The 19168-nt window shown below is 46.6% G+C and overlaps 3 protein-coding genes across 4 annotated transcripts in view; 2 read left to right on the top strand and 1 right to left on the bottom strand.

The window, feature by feature from the left end:
* The window catches only part of GLDC (glycine decarboxylase), a 108752-nt gene extending 98575 nt beyond the window's left edge, over window positions 1-10177 (bottom strand). For both annotated transcript variants that reach the window (XR_010148783.1, XM_001143144.8), the window contains exons 1-2: window positions 9923-10177; window positions 9292-9370 (exon numbers count right to left, since the gene is read on the bottom strand). Coding sequence is in view for 1 of the 2 variants with exons in the window: in XM_001143144.8 (XP_001143144.1) it covers window positions 9292-9370; window positions 9923-10177 (334 nt within the window). In the remaining variant the exon portion in view is untranslated. The remainder of the gene's footprint in view (window positions 1-9291; window positions 9371-9922) is intronic.
* LOC737867 (large ribosomal subunit protein uL23-like) lies at window positions 3791-4338 on the top strand. The gene has a single exon (XM_054658665.2). The coding sequence runs from the start codon at window positions 3815-3817 to the stop codon at window positions 4280-4282; it is 468 nt and encodes a 155-aa protein (XP_054514640.1). The 5' UTR covers window positions 3791-3814; the 3' UTR covers window positions 4283-4338.
* The window catches only part of LOC129136016 (uncharacterized), a 30942-nt gene continuing 20726 nt past the window's right edge, over window positions 8953-19168 (top strand). The window contains exons 1-4 of the mRNA XM_063787350.1: window positions 8953-8992; window positions 9625-9808; window positions 9970-10764; window positions 18349-18461. Coding sequence (XP_063643420.1) covers window positions 8953-8992; window positions 9625-9808; window positions 9970-10732 — 987 coding nt within the window. The 3' untranslated portion in view covers window positions 10733-10764; window positions 18349-18461. The remainder of the gene's footprint in view (window positions 8993-9624; window positions 9809-9969; window positions 10765-18348; window positions 18462-19168) is intronic.

Here is a 19168-nt window from a genome sequence, read left to right as displayed (position 1 = left end):
CTTTTGTACACCAAGTGCCTAAAGCAGTATCTTATCTTCTACATCTGACTCTCAATAAGTGCAGAATGGAAGCAGATGGAGGAAGCTGTAGAAGGAGATTTGGCAATAGTACCTTAATAACCCACTGATAACAAAGGTGATAGCAAACACCAATCCAAAAACCAAAAGCTGAGCAGTCTAGGGCACTTTATGTATGGGCAAATGGTCCTATGTACCATTATAGCCCTCAAGAATAGCCCTATATTTATAATACAGTATAATTGATTTCAGTTTGATAGCACTGAATATGTTTTGAGGTTAGAGTGAGTTATAGTCATACCGCTGCACTCTAGTCTGGGTGACAGCGCAAGACCCTGTCTCTAAATAATAATAATAATAGGATCTGGGTGTGGTGGCTCACACTTATAACCCCAGCATGTTGGCACACCAAAATGAGAGAATCATTTAAGCCCAGAAGCTTGAGACCAGCCTGGGCAACATATTGAGACCCCCATGTCTACAAAAAAATTAAAAAAATTAGCCAGGTGCGGTGGTCCTCCTTGTGGTCTAAGCTACTTGGAAGGCTGAGGTGACAGGATTGCCTGAGCCGGGGAGGTCGAGGTTGCACAGAGCTGTGATCATTCCACTGTAGTCAAGCCTGGCTGACATAGCAAGATACTGTCTCAAATAAAATAAATAAAATTAAATAAAAATAAAATGTTTTAAAATAAAAATGATAATAATGAACAGATGTTATACTACAGTTGTCTAAACCCCTAGAATGTGCAACACCAAGACTGAATCCTAACGTAAACAATCTTCACTTTGGGTGAGGCCAGGCGCAGGGGCTCACCTATAATCCCAGCATTATGGGAGGCCAAGGTGGGTAGATCATCTGAGGTCAGGAGTTCAAGACCAGCCTGGCTAACATGAGGAAACCCCCGTCTCTACTAAAAATACAAAAATTAGCCAGGCGTGGTAGTTCATGCCTGTAGTCTCGCCTACTCAGGAAGCTGAGGCAGGAGAATCGCTTGAACCCAGGAGGCGGAGGTTGCAGTGATCTGAGATCGTGCCACTGTACTCCAGCCTGGGTGACATAGTGAGACTCCATCTCAAAAAAAAAAAAAAAAAAACACTTTGGGTGATAATGATGCATTAATGTAGGTTCAATTGTAGCAAATGCTCTGGTAGGCAATGCTGATAATGGGAGACTCTACGCTTGTGTGGAGGCAGTAGGTTTAATGGGAAATCTTTGTAGCTTTCACTCAGTTTTGCCATGAACCTAAAACTGCTCTAAAAAATAAAGTTGGTCGGGCAAGGTGGCTCACGCCTATGATCCTAGTATTTTGGGAGGCAGAGTCGGAAGGATTTCTTCCTGAGCCCAGGAATTCGAGACCAGCATGGGCAACACAGTAAGATTGTCTCTAGAAAAAATACAAAAATTAGCCGGGCATGGTGGCATGTGCCTGTAGTCCCAGCTGCTCAGGAGGCTGAAGTGCGAGATCACTTGAACCCAGGAGGTCGAGGCTGCAGTGAGCTGTAATCACACCACTGCACTCCAGCCTGGGCAACAGAGTGAGACCCCATCTCAAAAATAAAATTAAAAAACCCAAAATAGGCCGGGCGCAGTGGCTCACGACTGTAATCCCAGCACTTTGGGAGGCTGAGGCGGGCAGATCACTTGAGGTCAGGAGTTCAAGACCAGCCTGACCAACACGGTGAAAGCCCATCTCAACTAAAAATACAAAAATTAGCTGGCTGTGGTGGTGGGCGCCTGTAATCCCAGCTACTCGGGAGGCTGAGGCAGAAGAATTGCTTGAACCCAGGAGGCGGAGGTTGCAGTGAGCCGAGATCGTGCCATTGCCCTCCAGCCTGGGTGACAGAGCAGAACTGGTTTTCTTTGTTTTTTTTTTTAAAAAAAAGTCCGGGCACAATGGCTCACGCCTGTAATCCCAGCAGTTTGGAAAATCCCAGCACTTTGGAAGGCCGAGGCAGGCGGATCACTTGAGGTCAGGAGTTCGAAACCAGCCTGGCCAACATGGTGAAACCCCGTCTCTACTAAAATATACAAAAATTAGACAGGCGTGGTGGCAGGTGACTTAATACCAGCTACCTGGGAGGCAGAGGCAGGAGAATCATTTGAACCCCGGAGGCAGAGGTTGCAGTGAGCTGAGAATCGAGCCATTGCACTCAAACCTGGGGGATAAGAGCGAGACTTCTCTCAAAAAAAAAAAAAAAAGATACTTTATCAAGATTGAGGGTTTTTAAATTTTGTTTTGTCTTGTTTTTTGAGATGAAGTCACAGCCAGCTAATTTTTGTATTTTTAGTAGAGACAGGGTTTTGCCACGTTGCCCAGGCTGATGCTGAACTCCTGGCCTCAAGTGATCCATCCGCCTCAGCCTCCCAAAGTGCTAGGATTACAGGCATGAGCCACTGTGCCCAGCCAACACTGAGATTTCTAGTTTGGGATTCTAATTTTAATAAGAAAGGAAAAACTGATCATAATTTATTTTAGGACTCAACACATTAAAAATTTTTTTTTACTTTTTTTTTTTTAAAGAGACAGGATGTTGCCCAGGCTGGTCTTGAACTACTCGGCTCAAGCAATCCACCCACCTTAACCTCCCAAAGTGCTGAGTTTACAGGTGTCAGCCTGTAATCTCATCACTTTTAAAACAAATATTTTCACACCTCCACTTTTACCATGATATACTTCGACATTTATCTGAATATCCCCCAAATAATTGATAGCATAATTATTTAAGATTCCATCAGGGATGATCCTGCAACAATATTCAAGTGCTTGCCGAATTATGTCTTGCACGTTGCATTTTTCCATTTCCTTTTTCTCAGTGAAGGTACTGCCTTTGCTTGAGTTTTTGTTTGTTTGTTTATTTGTTGTTTGTTGTTGTTTTTTTTTTTTTGAGACAGAGTCTCACTGTCGCCCAGGCTGGAGTGCAATGGCGCGACTTAGCTCACTGCAACCTCCACCTCCCGGGTTCAAGCGATTCTTCTGCCTCGGCCTCAGCGTCCCAAGTAGCTGGGATTACAGGCATGCGCCACCACGCCCAGGTAATTTCTGTATTTTCAGTAGAGACGGGGATTCACCATGTTGGTCAGGCTGGTCTTGAACTCCGGACCTCAGATGATCCACCCGCCTCGCCCTCCCAAAGTGCTGGGATTATAGGCGTGAGTCACTGCTCCCAGCTTCATCTTTGCTTCTTTACATTGAGAAGATATATTCCAACTCTTAACTCTGTCTTTCCATCCCATTTCACATCATTTCTGAACGCTCATTACATTTTACCCACAGCTTTCATGGCACCTAGAACTTTTTAAGTGTCTGTCTGATCTATTTATATTAAGAAGGTAAGATGTAAGCCCCTTGGAGATAGTGACTATGTTTATTCAAATGTATATCCTCACTGGGCACGATGGCTCCCGCCTATAATCCCAGCACTTTGGGAGGCCAAGGCAGGCAGATCACGAGGTCAGGAGTTTGAGACCAGCCTGACCAACATAGTGAAACCCCATCTCTACTAAAAATATAAAAATTAGCTGGGCATGGTGGTGCGTGCCTGTAGTCTCAGCTACTCGGGAGGCTCAGGCAGGAGAATCGCTTGAACCCAGGAGGCAGAGGTTGTGGTGAGCCAAGACTGTGCCACTGCACTCTAGCCTGGGCAACAGAGCGAGACTCTGTCTCAGAAAAAAAAAAAAGTATATCCTCAGAGTGTCTTTCAATAGTAGTCAGTAAACATTTAACAATTAGGCAACAAGGTGACAGTCCAATCTGCCTATTGAGAATTAATGACAAAAACAGAGCTTTTTCACAAGATGGCGCCGAAAGCGAAAAAGGAAGCTCCTGCCCCTCCTAAAGCCGAAGCCAAAGCGAAGGCTTTAAAGGCCAAGAAGGCAGTGTTGAAAGGTGTCCACAGCCACAAAAAAAAGATCCACACGTCACCCACCTTCCGGCGGTCCAAGACCCTGCGACTCCAGAGACAGCCCAAATATCCTCGGAAGAGCGTCCCCAGGAGAAACAAGCTTGACCACTATGCTATCATCAAGTTTACGCTGACCACTGAGTCTGCCATGAAGAAGATGGAAGACAACAACACACTTGTGTTCATTGTGGATGTTAAAGTCAACAAGCACCAGACTAAACAGGCTGTGAAGAAGCTCTATGACATTGATGTGGCCAAGGGCAACACCCTGATTCGGCCTGATGGAGAGAAGAAGGTATATGTTCGACTGGCTCCTGATTATGATGCTTTGGATGTTGCCAACAAAATTGGGATCATCTAAACTGAGTCCAGCTGCCTAATTCTAAATATATATATATCTTTTCACCATAAAAAAAATATATATATGTGTATATATATATATATATATATATATATATATGGACAAAACAGATTCTGCTGTGAGGGACTACATATACAAATAGACAATTACCAGACCATATTTAAAAATAGAACTGTCACCCACACCTGTCCAGGAAACTAACCCGCTTACTTAGAATAAACAATCAAGGAAGCCAGCCTGCTACAAGTTAGACTTACAGAGAAAGCCAGATTGCTATCTCTAGTGACAATCCAGGAAACCGAACAACAACTTCCCTAACAATTGGCCCCAAATGGCCAGAACTTGATTAATAACTGATAGCTTCCCTAATTTTTGTCCCACTTCCAACATAGGACCAACCAGGCTAAGCCAAACATGTACCCATAACCAATCACATCAGTTGCCCGACTTCTAGTAAATCCTCAGACAGCTTCCCTTGTAAACAACCTCCAATCAGAACATACCTAAAGGCTTCCCTTTTTTCCACAATAAAGCTTTCCTCTCCTCTGTCAAAATGCAAGTCTGACTCCCTTGCTACAGCAAGCTCATTACAGCCTTTGTTTCTCTCATTTAGCTAATCTTTACTGTTACAGTCATTTAATGGAAATTTATTGGAATCATCCTAAAGAAGAAATAATAATTCCTATAAGCTGGGAATTGAATGAGTCGGGAATGGCCAAAGGAAAGCCTTGTCACAGACTGCGGGGCCTACAGGCAGGACCTGGCAATGGGCATCATCTGGCTAAAGACAAGTCGTGGCCTCGGCCTGGGGAACAGCTGCCATGGCCTAGTTGCCCCTGGGGTCAGTTCAGGAGAGCGCGCAACCCAACTAGGGTGACAAAGCCAACACCTGCAGCTGCATTACACAATGCTCCCTCCCTCCGCTCACTGCCCTCCATTAACCATTTAGTAGAAATCACTCTGGAACATTCAGCTGGCACAAGTCCATCATTCTGACAACTCATCTCCTCAGTTCTAGTTGAATAATGTGAACATTGGAGGGTTTAGTTTCTCCTCTCTCTTCCACAAGCAATGTGCAATTTTGTGTAAACTTTAATCCCTGCAGTTTATCTACGATTAGTTCAGTCTAGTTCAGTCTAGTTGCCTTGAGATGAATTCACTGAAAAGACTACACAGCGAGGCATACCATAGCTAAAAGTAACTGGCTTTGGTCATAAAGTAATTTTTAACTTTGAATTAATTATAAAATGAATACCTACACTGCAGAAAATTCCAAAACTGCAAAGTAATTAAAGGAAAGCTAAAACCACTAATAAGGGCACCATTCAGAGAAATCAGTGTTGCCAGTGACACATATCCTTCTAGTCCTTTTGTTGTTGTTGAGTGCGTGTGGATGGGGAATGCGGGATTCACTTGAACAGGACAGGATTTTGAACTGAATAGCTTTGCTTGTTTCTCTGAATAATAACTTACTTAGCAGCCAGTTCATGATCAAAGTATTTTTTCAAGGCACTTTCTGAATTGTCCAAGAAGAGGGGGAGCATCCTTAGTGACTGATGAACCACCCGTCCTCCCCTGGTTCTGTCCGGCCATTCTGTCCTATACATGTTAATCCCACTACCTCCAGCAGCCTCCCCCAGATTTATCTAGCAGAGCATCACTGCTCATTCTTCAGTATTGCACTTCCGTGACCCCTTCCCTTGCCCTAGCAGCAGGCCTGAATGTTCCCACGTCTGTGCTGCCAGGAAGCTGCTGTGTTTCCGCTGGAGCAGTTGGCATATGGCAGGGTGATTCTAGTGCAACTGGGTTTGTGCACATCTGTAAACTGGATATTCCAGGTGATTCAGGACAGAAGTTTTCCACTTTGTACACCCACGACCTTGCAAAGGACAAAATGAAGAGAGAGCAAAGTAGTGGATGGAGTGTGGACAGTGGAGCTGGGCTGCCTGGGTTTGAATTCTGCCTCCACCACTTACCAGCTATGACCTTGGGCAAGTCATGCATCATCTGAATATCATGGTTTCTTCATTTTTAAAACAGAAGTATTAATGGTATTTTCCTCATAGGGTTGTAATATACATTAATACACGAAAGCACGTTAAAGAGTGTCCAGTACATGGTAAGCACTACATAAATGTCTGAGATTACTGAGTTATGTGTAATGAGTAACCCAAGTATTTCCAAACTGATCACAATCTTTACTCTGCAATGAGGACATTTAACACTCCTATAACTAGCTCTCACTACAGTTTTCTCTGTACATGGCAAACAAATATTTAATCCAGAATTCCTTTCTGACTACACTAGAACACAGGCATTCACATGAAACCAAGTTTGAGTAATGGTGCTCCACTATTAAATGGAAATGCTACTACCAGAGCTTACATGCACCAATTTGCTCTCCCCACCTGGAGAGTATTCATTCACCATGACACGTGCACACCTCAGAGTCAAAATTCATCCTTTGCAGGTGCATCCTCCTCCACTCTCCCAACACCCCCAGCTCACTATTCCAAGAAACAAGCTTTGTTGGAGAACTGGTCCATTTCAGGGAATGGGGGGACTTCTGATTGTGCAATATTTTCTGTGTGAATCATCCCAAACTAGATGGAACAAGCTCAAAATGTCACAGAAGCTGCTAGGTTTAAAATTTATATGGCATGGGCATGGTGTCTCATGCCTGTAATCCCAGCACTTTGGGAGGCTAAGGTGGGTGGATCACCTGAGGTCAGGAGTTCAAGACCAGCCTGGCCAACATGGAGAAACCCCATCTCTACTAAAAATACAAAAAATTAGCCGGGCATGGTGGTGCACGTCTGTAATCCCAGCTACTCAGGAGGCTGAGGCAGGAGAATGGCTTGAACTGGGGAGGCAGAGGTTGTAGTGAGTAGAGATCATGCCACTGCATTCCAGCCTGGGGAACAGAACAAGAATCCATTTCAAAAATAAAAATAAAAAATAAAAAAATTAAGTTTATATTCAAGTTGCAAATTACTTTTCAGGAGCACACTTCCACAGTGAAGAATCAGAATCCCTTAATGTTCAAATTATTCAGCTGGAACCAAGAACTAAACTAAAAAAGGATACACAACTTTGCCATGTTTCCCAGGCTCTAATGCTCTGAAAAGAACACTTTATTTTAGAGTATATATATTATAAAAATAGCTAACCTAAACATTCCCTGACTTTGAAAGTCTCAGGAAGGGATTCACTTGTTCAAATATTCACCTAAAATACCCTGCTTTAAAGATACACAACTCTTCACTCTTCACACATCAAATGAATTAGGATTCTGATTTTCTTTTCTTTTCTTCCTTTCTTTTTTTTTTTTTAGACAGGGTCTCACTCTGTTACTCAGGCGGAAGTGCAGTGGAGCCATCTTGGCTCGCTGCAACCTCCACTGCCCAGCTCAAGTGTTTCTGCCACATTAGCCTCCGGAGTAGCTGGGATTACAGGCGCACACCACCAAACCCGGCTAATTTTTGTATTTTTTGTAGAGATGGGGTCTCGCCATATTGCCCAAGCTGGTCTCAAACTGCTGGCCTCGAGCGATCCACCTGCCTAGACCTCCCAAAATGCTGAGATTATAGGCATTTGCCACCGTGCCCAGCCAGGATTCTGATTTTCTAAAATGGAAATAGATAAGGCTTCCCTCCAACCATCCCTAAATCTCAATTAGTTCAATTCAGCAAAACATGCAGGTTTTCAACAACGATCAGATTTGAAACCAACAAAGGCAGCAGCCCTCAGCATAGCCTGAGCAGCCAACCTGAAGCAGATAGGCTCCATACCTCAAATGTCCACCTTCAAACAAAATAAAGCTTGCCATCTGCACACTAGATCCTTTCTATCATAGCAACAAAATAAAACAGCTGCTCTCTCTCCATTTGACTCTAGAAGAAAAAGAGATAAGTATCTCCATGATTGAAAGTGAGATAACCAGATGAGTTTTTTTTAAGAGCTCAGCCAGTGCCCTTCACTTATGGATTGTCCCCTCACCCCATAGAAGTCAAATACCCACATAAAAATACCCCTGAAAAGCAATCTTGGACCATTAAAAATATTTTAAACCTAAAATAAAATTCTAAGAAAGTCTATGAGTAAACTGACCTTTCTTAAACAAATGTAAATCTTATTTGTGTGTTTTTCTAGAAAAACCATTCGGGGTAGGGCACAGTGACTCGTGCCTGTAATCCCAGCATTTTGGGAGGCCGAGGCAGACGGATTGCCTGAGGTCAGGAGTTCGACACCAGCCTGGCCAACATGAAGAAACCCTGTCTCTAATAAAAATATAAAAATGAGCCTGGTGTGGTGGTGCGCCCCTGTAATCCCAGCTAGTCAAGAGGCTGAGGCAGGAGAATTGCTTGAACCAGGGAGGCGGAGGTTGCAGTGAGCCGAGATCAAGCCACAGCACTCCAGCCTGGGCGACAGAGACTCTGTCTCAAAAAAAAAAAAAAAAGAAAGAAAAGAAAAACCATTCGGACTCGAAAAGTACTGGTGTCTTTCAGTTGGTAAATAATAAAATTTGGACGTGAGGTAAGAAAACAATTGGAAAATACTGCGATCTAAAGAAGCGTGGGGGAGGGAGGCGAGATGTCTGGTCACTTCCCCAGTTGCACGACCTTAGGCAATTCCTAGATCCTTTGAGTCTATCCGGGTCTGCGCAGGTAATGACACCTCTCAACCCAAAGTATGAGAGCACCCTGGCCGGTGAGAGGGTGCCTGGGAAATGGGGAATCTGCTACAAAACGCAGGGGAAGCTCGCGGGGGCCCCAGGATAAAGACCAAGAACCGCACAACATCGACTCTCTCCTAATACAAAACTGTCTGCTCCGAGAACCAAATATCCCACCTTCCCGCGGCTCCGGAGGTACCCGCCACTGTTTTATTTTAATCCACACATTCCCAGTCCTGAGCAATCCTAACCCCAGAGCTCGATTTTCAGGGAACCACAAAAGACAAATAGGCCAGAATAATCTAAGTCCAAGGGAGCCCTCCCGGCCACTTACAAACAGGGTCTTCCATTTTCAAGGGTCTTTTCAAACGGATGTTGGCAGGGACCGTCTTCTCGATCAATTCATCAATGCTCTAAAATTAAAACGCAAGGCAGAGGAAAGTGCCTCTGAGTTAAAAGAGTCACCTCTGTGTTTTGCGACTACAAAGCCTTGTGGGAACCTCATTTAAATCGCCTAATTAGGGTTCTTTTTAAAAGAAAAGGAAAACTCTGAGCAAGCCAGAATGATTTGGAGGAAAGAAAATCGTGAAGTGGGGTGGAGACTCCGCCACTCGGGGTTGGATTTCAGTTGCAACCGGAGCTAACCGGTATGCCCACTCTTAATCAGGGGGTCTTCCTCCTCTTGCAAAGTCTGGGTCCATCCACAGGGCCACTTGGGCTGCGGGCGGTTTAAAAATGTACACTTTTGAGGCACGAAGACTGGGTGCAGGAGAAAGTAAGCAGTTAAGAAGTAAGAAGGCAAGAGGACCAAAGGCACGAATTTGCTTCCACGCCACGGCCCGGGACCCAGGGTGCGGGGACCACGCGGAGCGCAGCAGAGCTCAGGGTAGGAGCCGGGAGGCCGCGCAGGCAGAACCCGGGCAGGGCGGAGGGGAGGCCGCGGAGGGCCGGGTGGAGGTCCTTACCGCCAGCCCCAAGGTCTGCAGCATCTCTCTCTGGTCTTTGTCCCCAGGGCCGATGTGCCTCCGAGCGAAGTCGTCGTGTCTGGGCAGAAGGCGCTCCAGGAGGCGCGAGGCCCCAGCCGCGGCGCTGTCCCCGCCGCCACTGCTGCTGTCCCGGCCCCGCGGCGCCCAGCACGGCCCCGATCCCCCAGCCAGGCGGCGGCCGCCCCCGACCCCGCGGCCCAGGCGCAGCCCCCACGCCCTGGCACAGGACTGCATGGCCGCGGCCACCGTCCCCTGCCCCGGCCCGCAAGGGTCAGCCGCGCTCTTGGCCCCTCTCCTGGCCTCGGTCCCCCGGGTGGCGGCTGCGCCCGGCCTGGAGCCCCTTTCGCTGGACAGTCGGCCGGACAGATGGATGGACGCTCGCGGGCAATGAATGGGCGCTGCGCTCAACCAAGACACTCGCGCAAAGTTGTGGCTCCACCCAAGGCACCTGCTCCGCACATTTTAAGCGGCGCCCTGGAGGCGGGAGGTGGGTTGGGGCCAGGAAGCCCTTGGCCAATGAAAGTAGACAGAGGGGGAGGGGGCGGAACAGTTCCCGCCCCCGCCCCCCTCTTCCTACCCTCTTCCCAGCCCTTCCGTAGAGTCCCGCTTCCCCTGGACCGGAGGCTGCCATCTCCAGTCCTACCCACTCCGACGCTGGCTGGTGCCGGGGGCCGGGACACTCCGTACGCCGCCCGCCAGGGTGTGGAGCCGCACTGGGGCAAGATCAGGTGGGACAGCCCAAAGACTCCGGGCCAAGTTCCTGGGGGACTCGGCGGAGATGGAAGATGATTCTCGAAGCTCTCCATTTCCTTAATTTTGAGGTATCTTTCCCTGTCACATTTCATCTCAGGGAAATTAATATGGGCAGATGGCGGTTCTTTTATCTTTGCGGGAGCGTGATAAAGGTACTCAGCCTCTCAGAGCTTCAGTTTTCTCATCTCAACAGAGCTGGATGGGATTTTAAAAAGAGATTATATGTACATGGAAAGCACTTGAACAGTAGATTTGAACACCCTCTCTATATTTCTTTTCTTTCTTCTTCCTTCTTTCTCCTCCTTCTCCTCCTCCTCCTCCTCCTTCTTCTCACTCTCTCTCTTTCTCTCTCTTCCCCCCCACCACATGTAACGCTATGGCTCACGCCTGTAATCGCAACACTTTCGGAAACCGACGCGGTAGGATAGCTTGAGCCCAGGAGTTCGAGACCAGCTTGGGCAACATTGTGAAACCCTGTCTCTACAAAAAATACAAAAATTAGTGGGGCGTGGTTGCGTGCTTCTGAAGTCCCAGCTACTCTGGAGGCTGAGGTGGGAGGATTGCTTGAGTCAGGGAGTTTCAGGCTGCAGTGAGATGTGATCGCACCACTGCACTCCAGCGTGGGCCACAGAACGAGACTCAGGAAAAAAAAAAAAAAAAAGAACTGTGTGTGTGTGTATATGGTTTTTTAAAATATATGTACTGTATATCCATATACGTGTGTGTGTAAAACTACAAAGGATATTTTGTTGTCGTTTTTGAGACGGAATCTCGCTCTGTCGCCCTGGCTGGAGTGCAGTGGCGCGATCTTGGCTCACTGCAACCTCCACCTCCCGGGTTCAAGCGATTGTCCTGCCTCAGGCTCCTGAGTAGCTGGGACTACAGTCACGTGCCACCACGGCCGGCCATTTTTTATTTTTATTTTTAGTAGAGACGGGGTTTCACCGTTTTAGGCGGGATGGTCTCGATCTCCTGACCTCGTGATCCGTCATTACAGGCGTGAGCCACTGCGCCCAGCAAAAGTACAAAGGATATTAAAATAGACATTTTTCACTGTCGTCTTACTTTGAAAGTTAGCCATCTAGAACTGGATTTTTTGTAAATGTACCATCTCCAGCTGTCTCATGACAGTTTTAGCAAGAGAATGAACTTTTAAAATTCCAGTTGTTCTAACATGGGGAAGAGAGGACAGAAGTAATCAGAACATTACTTGTACTTAGACTAGGGGAAAATAGAACCTGTTCTCTTTCTTGCTTATCCGCTAAGTTTCCTCCTCCAATCACCCTTAACAGATTCTGGGCTCCGTACCCAGGAGGCACAGACTATCCAGAGAGGCAGGAAAGTAGAGATGGAAAAGAGGGCAGGAAAATACACCACAAAGAACAGTAGGTAAAATGTCTGTATGGCAGGCGGAGGCGGGTGGTGAGCTAGGAGGGCTGGGCTGAATGTCTCCGAAAAGTTTTTCGGCCGTTTGGAATTGAAATTACAACCTTCATAAAAGTTGGGAGATCTCCTCAGTGCCAGATGGCGGGGGTTGTGGGGAAGGATTGGAGGGAGGAGGTAATCTGCATTTATTCCAGTTCCTGTCTGTGTTGTTTCTATGTATCAGAGGGACTGGAAGCCAGGGAACAATAATTCCCAGATCCCTTTGGCTCCGTGGTGATGGATGTTATTTGCCTTCTGCCAAAAAAAAAAAAATGTATATATACACACATATATGTATATGAGAATTGGGGCCGGGTGCGGTGGCTCACTCCTGTAATCCCAGCACTTTGGGAGGCCGAGGCGGGCAGGTCACTTGAGGACAGGAGTTCAAGACCAGCTTGGCCAAGATGGCGAAACTCAATCTCTACTACAAATATGAAAAAAAATTTAGCCAAGTTTGGTGGGCGTGCTTGTAGTCCTAGCTACTCAGGAGGCTAAGGCATGAGAATCACTTGAACCTGGGAAACAGAGGTTGCAGTGAGCGGAGAGCGCACCACTGCACTCCAGCCTGGGTGATAGAGCAAGACTCTGCCTAAAAAAAAAAAAAAAAAAAGAGAGAGAGAGAGAGAATTGGGAAATGGAACAAAGGTAAAAACTGTTTTCTTATTTTCTGACTGCAGCAGACAGATGCATGGACCGCTGCGGACATGACATGCTTCCTTACCAGCACCCCACCTTGAGGTAGCTGGGAAGCTGTATCCACCAATGGGAATGTCCTGCAGTTCCCCAGCAGGAATTTCTGTGTACTAGACTAGAGCTTCAGTGGTTGACCTGAAGATAGCGTTGGTATTCCCTGGTTTTTGCTCTTCCAGTTCTTCCAGTGGTTTTGTATGCACCCATTCCTGACATTTAATTCTCCTCTGCTTGAAATGCATTGAGTGTTTTTTGTTTATTTGTGTGTGTGATGTTGTGAAATACATATCTGGTATTCATCCCATTTCCTGGCCTGCAACTCCTAAAGTCTTGGGAATCTCCAGACTCCTGCCTTTTTGTATGCTAATGTGACTAACAGCTTCAGAATAGGGCTGGTCACTGGAAAGACAAAGACATAATGGGAGTTGAGACTTTCAGCCCCACCCTCAACTTCTCAGTAGGACAGAGGGTCAATGATCAATGCTTAATCAATCATGCCTTCCTAATAAAGCCTCTATAAAAACCCAAGAGCCGGACGTGGTGGCTCATGCCTGTAATCCCAGCACTTTGGGAGGCCAAGGCTGGCGGATCACTTGATGTCAGGAGTTTGAGACCACCCTGGCCAACAGGGTGAAATCCCATCTCTACTAAAAATACAAAAATTGGCCGGGCGCAGTGGCTCACGCCTGTAATCCCAGCACTTTGGGAGGCCGAGGCAGGCAGATCACGAGGCCAGGAGATCGAGACCATCCTGGCTAACACCGTGAAACCCCATCTCTACTAAAAATACAAAAAATTAGCCGGGCATGGTGGCGGGCACCTGTAGTCCCAGCTACTCAAGAGGCTGAGTCAGGAGAATCACTTGAATCTGGGAGGTGGAGGTTGCAGTGAGCCAAGATCATGCCACTGCACTCCAGCCTGGGCAACAGAGGAAGACTCGGTCTCAAAAAAAAAAAACAAAAATAACACACACACAAAAACCCAAGAGGACAGGTTTCAGAGAGCTTCTGGATAGCTGAATACACACAAAGTGGCACATGGGGAGAGGCCATGGAAGGTCCTCACCCCTTCTCCCATACCTACCTCGCCCTGCGCATCTCTTCATCTGTGTTACTTGTAATATCCTTTATAAAAAATCAGTAGACATAAGTGTTTCCCTGAGTTCTGTGAGCTATTCTATCACATTAATCAAACCCAAAGAAGGGATCATGGAAACCCCAGCTTGAAGCTGATCCGTCAGAAGTTCTGGAGGCCTAGAATTGCAACTGGTATCTTGGGGACTGAGCCCTCAATCCTTGGGATCTGGCGGTATCCCTAGATAGAGTGTCAGAATTGAAGTGGAGTGCACCCAGCTGGTGTCTGCCTCAGAACCGACTGCTTGCTTGTTGGTGGGGAGAAATCCCCATATATTTCGGGATCATGGAAGTCATCTTCTTCTTTCTGTTTTTCCATTGAGACAGAGCCTTGGTATGTTGCCCAGGCTGGAGTGCAGTGGTGCGATCTCGGCTCACTGTGACCTTGACCTCACAGTTTCAAGCAATTCTCCTGCCTCAGCCTCCAGAGTAGCAGGGACTACAGGCATATGCCACCACACGCACTAATTTTTGTATTTTTTTTTTTAGTAGGGATGGAGTTTCCCCATGTTGGCCAGGCTGGTCTCAAACTCCTGACCTCAAGTGATCCGCCCACCCTGGCCTCCAGAAGTGTTGGGATTACAGGCATGAGCCACCACGCCCAGCCAGATCATGGAAATCTTCTGTGTTGATTGTTGTAGTGTGGTGTGAGACCAGAGGAAGCACAGTTATAGTGCTTTTTCAAAACAGTTAGTTTTCCTGAATAAACCCAAACAAAGGCTATAATGGAAGCCAAAAGCAGATTGAGGAGGGCTTAATGTTTGAGTGAAAAAGGCAAGAGATTCCTGAGAGACACATTCACTCCCTGCCATTGTATGAGCTTTCAGGGAGTTTTTTCCTTTGCCTCCCCCTTTTTTTTTTTTTTTTTTTTTTTGAGTTTTGCTCTTGTTGCCCAGGCTGGAGTGCAATGGCCCGATCTCGGCTGACTACAACCTCCGCCTCCCAGGTTCAAGCGATTCTTCTGCCTAAGCCTCCCGAGTAGCTGGGATTACAGGCATGCGTCACCACGCCCAGCTAATTTTTTCATATTTTTAGTAGAGACGGGGTTTCTCCATGTTGGTCAGGCTGGTCTCAAACTCCTGACTTCAGGTGATCCGCCCGTCTCAGCCTCCCAAAGTGCTGGGATTACAGGCGTGAGCCACCGCACCTGGCCTGCCTCCACTTTTGTTCCTCCCCTGCCCGTTCTGCTCTAGCACAAATATTTTGTCCTGAGCCAGCTTCCACCTCTTATTCAGAAGTCTCATCAGAATACTTTTCTTTTTTTTTTTGACACAGAGTCCCACTCTGTTGCCCAGGCTGGAGTGCAATGGCGCAGTCTCAGCTCACTGTAACCTCTGTCTCCCGGGTTCAAACAATTCTCTTGCCTCAGCCTCCTGAGTAGCTGGGATTATAGGCACCTGCCACCATGCCCAGCTACTGTTTGTATTTTTAGTAGAGATGGGGTTTCACCATGTTGGCCAGGCTGGTCTCGAACTCCTAACCTTGTGATTGGCCTGCCTCACCCTCCCAAAGTGCTGGGATTACAGGCATGAGCCACCACAACTGGCATTCATCAGAATATTGTTATGTAAAGTCTAAAAGAAAGAAGACTTAAAAATAAGAAGAAAAAAGCAAAGAGAAGAAAAAAAGAGAAGAGGATGAAGAAACCCAATTTCATGTTGTTAGAATCTGGTGGACAATAATGTAACAAACTTGGTGACATTTCGGGAACCATAGCCCTTGAAATGAATAAAGGGGCTAGGCACGGTGGCTCACACCTGTAATCCTAGCATTTTGGGAGGCCAAAGTGGGTGGATCACCTGAGGTCAAGAGTTCGAGACCAACCTGGCCAACGTGGTGAAACCCCATCTCTACCAAAAAATACAAAAATTATCCAGGTGCGGTGGCACACATCTGTAGTCTCAGCTACTTGGGAGGCTGAGGCAGAGAATCGCTGGAACCTGGGAGGTGGAGGTTGCAGTGAGCCGAGTTCACCACTGCACTCCAGCCTGGGTGACAGAGTGAGACTCTGTCTCAAAAATAAATAAATAAATAAATAAATGAACTTATATATGTGCAGTTGACAATGGTCTTTTTACGCAGAGCTATACATATAGAAGTTGTTTATGGGGCTGAGCATGATGGCACATGCCTGTAGTCCTAGCCGGGACCCAGGAGTTCTAGATCAGCCTGGGGAGCCCAGCAAGACCCCATCTCAAAAAAGTTGGGGGGTGTTGATGCAGACCCTAGACTTGAACAGTTTATAGGTGTCAAATTGTCTGATTCCAGAATTGCTCTGAATTCTGGCTATGGATAATATGGCATAAATTCAGATGAACTTCTTCTTAGGCACTATGATGAAACTGGACCATATGTGAAATTTTGGAATTAATTGGAAACCCTTCGTATCCACGAGGTCTTGGGGGTACTGCTCCAGGAGTCCCAGCTATTTAAAAATTAAAAATTAAAAAAAAAAAAAAGGCTTGGCATGGTGGCTCAGGCCTATAATCTCAGCACTTCAGGAGGCTGAGGAAGGAGCATTGCTTGAGACCAGGAGTTTGAGACCAGCCTGGGCAGCATAGCCTGGCTGTCTCTACAAAAAATTTAAAAATTAGCCAGGGCTGGGCATGGTGGCTCATGCCTGTAATCACAGCACTTTGGGAGGCCAAGGTGGGTGGATCACCTGAGGTCAGGAGTTTGAGACCAGCCTGGCCAACATGGTGAAACCTCATCTCTACTAAAAATACAAAAATTAGCCAGGCGTGGTGGCGGGCACCTGTAATCCCAGCTACTCGGGAGGCTGAGGCAGGAGAATCACTTGAACTTGGGAGGTGGAGGTTGCGGTGAGCCCAGATTGCGCCACTGCACTCCAGTCTGGGTGACAGAGTGGGAATCCATCTCAAAAAAAAAAAAAGCCGGTGTTGTGACACATACCTGTGGTCCTAGCTATAATCACACCACTGCATTCCATCTTGGGCAACAGCAAGACTCCATCTCTTAAATGAGAAAGAAATCGCCAGGTGCAGTGGCTCACGCATGTAATCCCAACACTTAGGGAGGCCGAGGTGGGTGGACCTCTTGAGGTCAGGAGTTCAAGACCAGCCTGGGCAGCATGGTGAAACCCCATCTCTACTAAAAATATAAACATTAGCCAGGCATGGTGGCAGGCGCCTGTAATCCCAGCTACTCAGGAGGCTGAGGTGGGAGAATTACTTGAACCCAGGAGGTGGAGGTTGCAGTCAGCCAAGATTGAGACACTGCACTCCAGCCTGGGCGACAGAGCAAGACTCCGTTTCAAAAAAAGAAAAGAAAGGGCTGGGCACGGTGGCTCACGCCTGTGATCCCAGCTCTCAGAGAGGCAGAGGAGGGAGGATAGCTTGAGCCCAGGAGTTCCAGACCTGCCTGGGCAGTATAGCGAGACCCCATTCTCCACAAAAAGGAAAAAACAAACAAAAAAAAAGACAAAGAAAGAAAGAAAGAAATCTTCGAACTTGGAATGGGAACATGTTTGTAGCTTGGAATGAATTTTATTATCTTGAAACCCCAAATCCCACTGAGTCTCCTTTGATAGGTAAACCCATTCCTCCTGCCCTCTTTCATAAACTGGCAATACCTTGCATGAAGATCCTGTAATGACTTCGCTAAAGGCACTAACCTTGCAATGGAATGTCAATGCTTCTTTGCTTTCAGATCCACAACCAGAATCAGATCTTACCATACCCCAAGAAGATGAGTAGAACATTTGACATCAGAGGAGAAGCTTACACAAGGAAAGAATTGCAAAATGTTGCTAATATATATTATCCCCACAGGATTTCTATGGGAGTGGATTCTAAACCAGACAAAAAGGAATATAAAATTGAAATTATTGATTTATTTGTAGTACGAGAGATTCTGGATTCAGTGTGTTAGCTCAATCAGCCAGGAGTGGCTTTTTAGTTTGCTGAGTTGATTGATGAAACCATACTTAACAGTGCCTTCATTAAATTAGGTTAAGATACTAGGACTTCTGTCCGGGCACAGTGGCTTGCACCTGTAATCCCAGCACTTTGGGAGGCTGGGGAGGGTAGATCACTTGAACCCAGGAGTTCTAGACCAGCCTGAGCAACATGATGAGACTCCTGTCTCTACAAAAAATATAAAAATTAGCTGGGTGTGGTCGCATGCCTCTGTGGTCCCAGCTATTCTGGGGGCTGAGGCAGGAGGATTGCTTGAGTCTGGGAGGTTGAGGCTGCAATGCGTCATGATTGTGCCACTGCACTCCAGCCTCGGTGACATGTCTCCAAAAAAAAAAAAACCTGTCTCAAAAAAAAAAAGAAATCCTAGAACGTCCTTGGAATAATAGAGAAGGATCTAAGTCTTGGTGAGAAAGGAATGTTGAAGTAGATTTGTCATGAGTAACACACTCTTCCACCCTTTCAGTGTATCCCTCAGAAGAAACCAGAGGACAATCCCTTCACCAGAGTATTGAGAAGTCCATTGGTAAGAGCAGCACCAGTGTTTTTGAAAAGTCCTGTGGCTGCGGTCCTCTACAGGTATAAGATGGTGGTACACAATGGAACTGTTGAGATGGGCTCCTTGATTCTAATGTTAATGATGGAATCCTGGAGTGGTAGAAGCCAAGTGGCAGCACTGGTCAATGGAGAAAGATGAGCAACGTTGTCATAATGGGCAGTGGATCAGAGGGGTAACCCGTCAGTTGATCCACAGGGATCTTTGGTGTTCACAAATTGATGGGCAGACTACTAAAGATGTAACTTGATCTGGTGAACAAAAACTTGATATAAGTCTCCAAAATTGAGAGACCCAGCTTTTCAACCAATTCCCTGACTTCAGAGAGTTCACAGACCCAGATGAAGGGGAGGTTGAAAAAGGACTCTTGAAAAAAGATCTTACCCGGCTATGAGAATATACTATAAATCTTCCTCCTGAACTCCCCCAAAGATACCTGTGGCCATTTACTGAGGACACAAAAATACCCAGGCATCTTAGGTTACTAGAACCTAAGATAATGGTAAACCCTACATATCTAAAACCACTCTGGGCTGGACATAGGAAACTGAGGCAGGAGGAGCACTTCAGCCCAGGATTTTGAGGCTTCATTGAGCTATGATTTTGACAATGCACTCCAGCTTGGGTGACAGAGCAAGACCCTGTCTTATAAATAAATAAAAATAAAGGCTAGGCTCACGCATGTAATCCCAGCACTTTGGGAGGCCAAGGTGGGTGGATCACTTGAGGT

The sequence above is a fragment of the Pan troglodytes genome, chromosome 11 (genome assembly GCF_028858775.2).
Source record: "Pan troglodytes isolate AG18354 chromosome 11, NHGRI_mPanTro3-v2.0_pri, whole genome shotgun sequence".
NCBI lineage: Eukaryota > Metazoa > Chordata > Mammalia > Primates > Hominidae > Pan > Pan troglodytes.
This window is presented reverse-complemented; position numbering and strand designations above follow the sequence as displayed.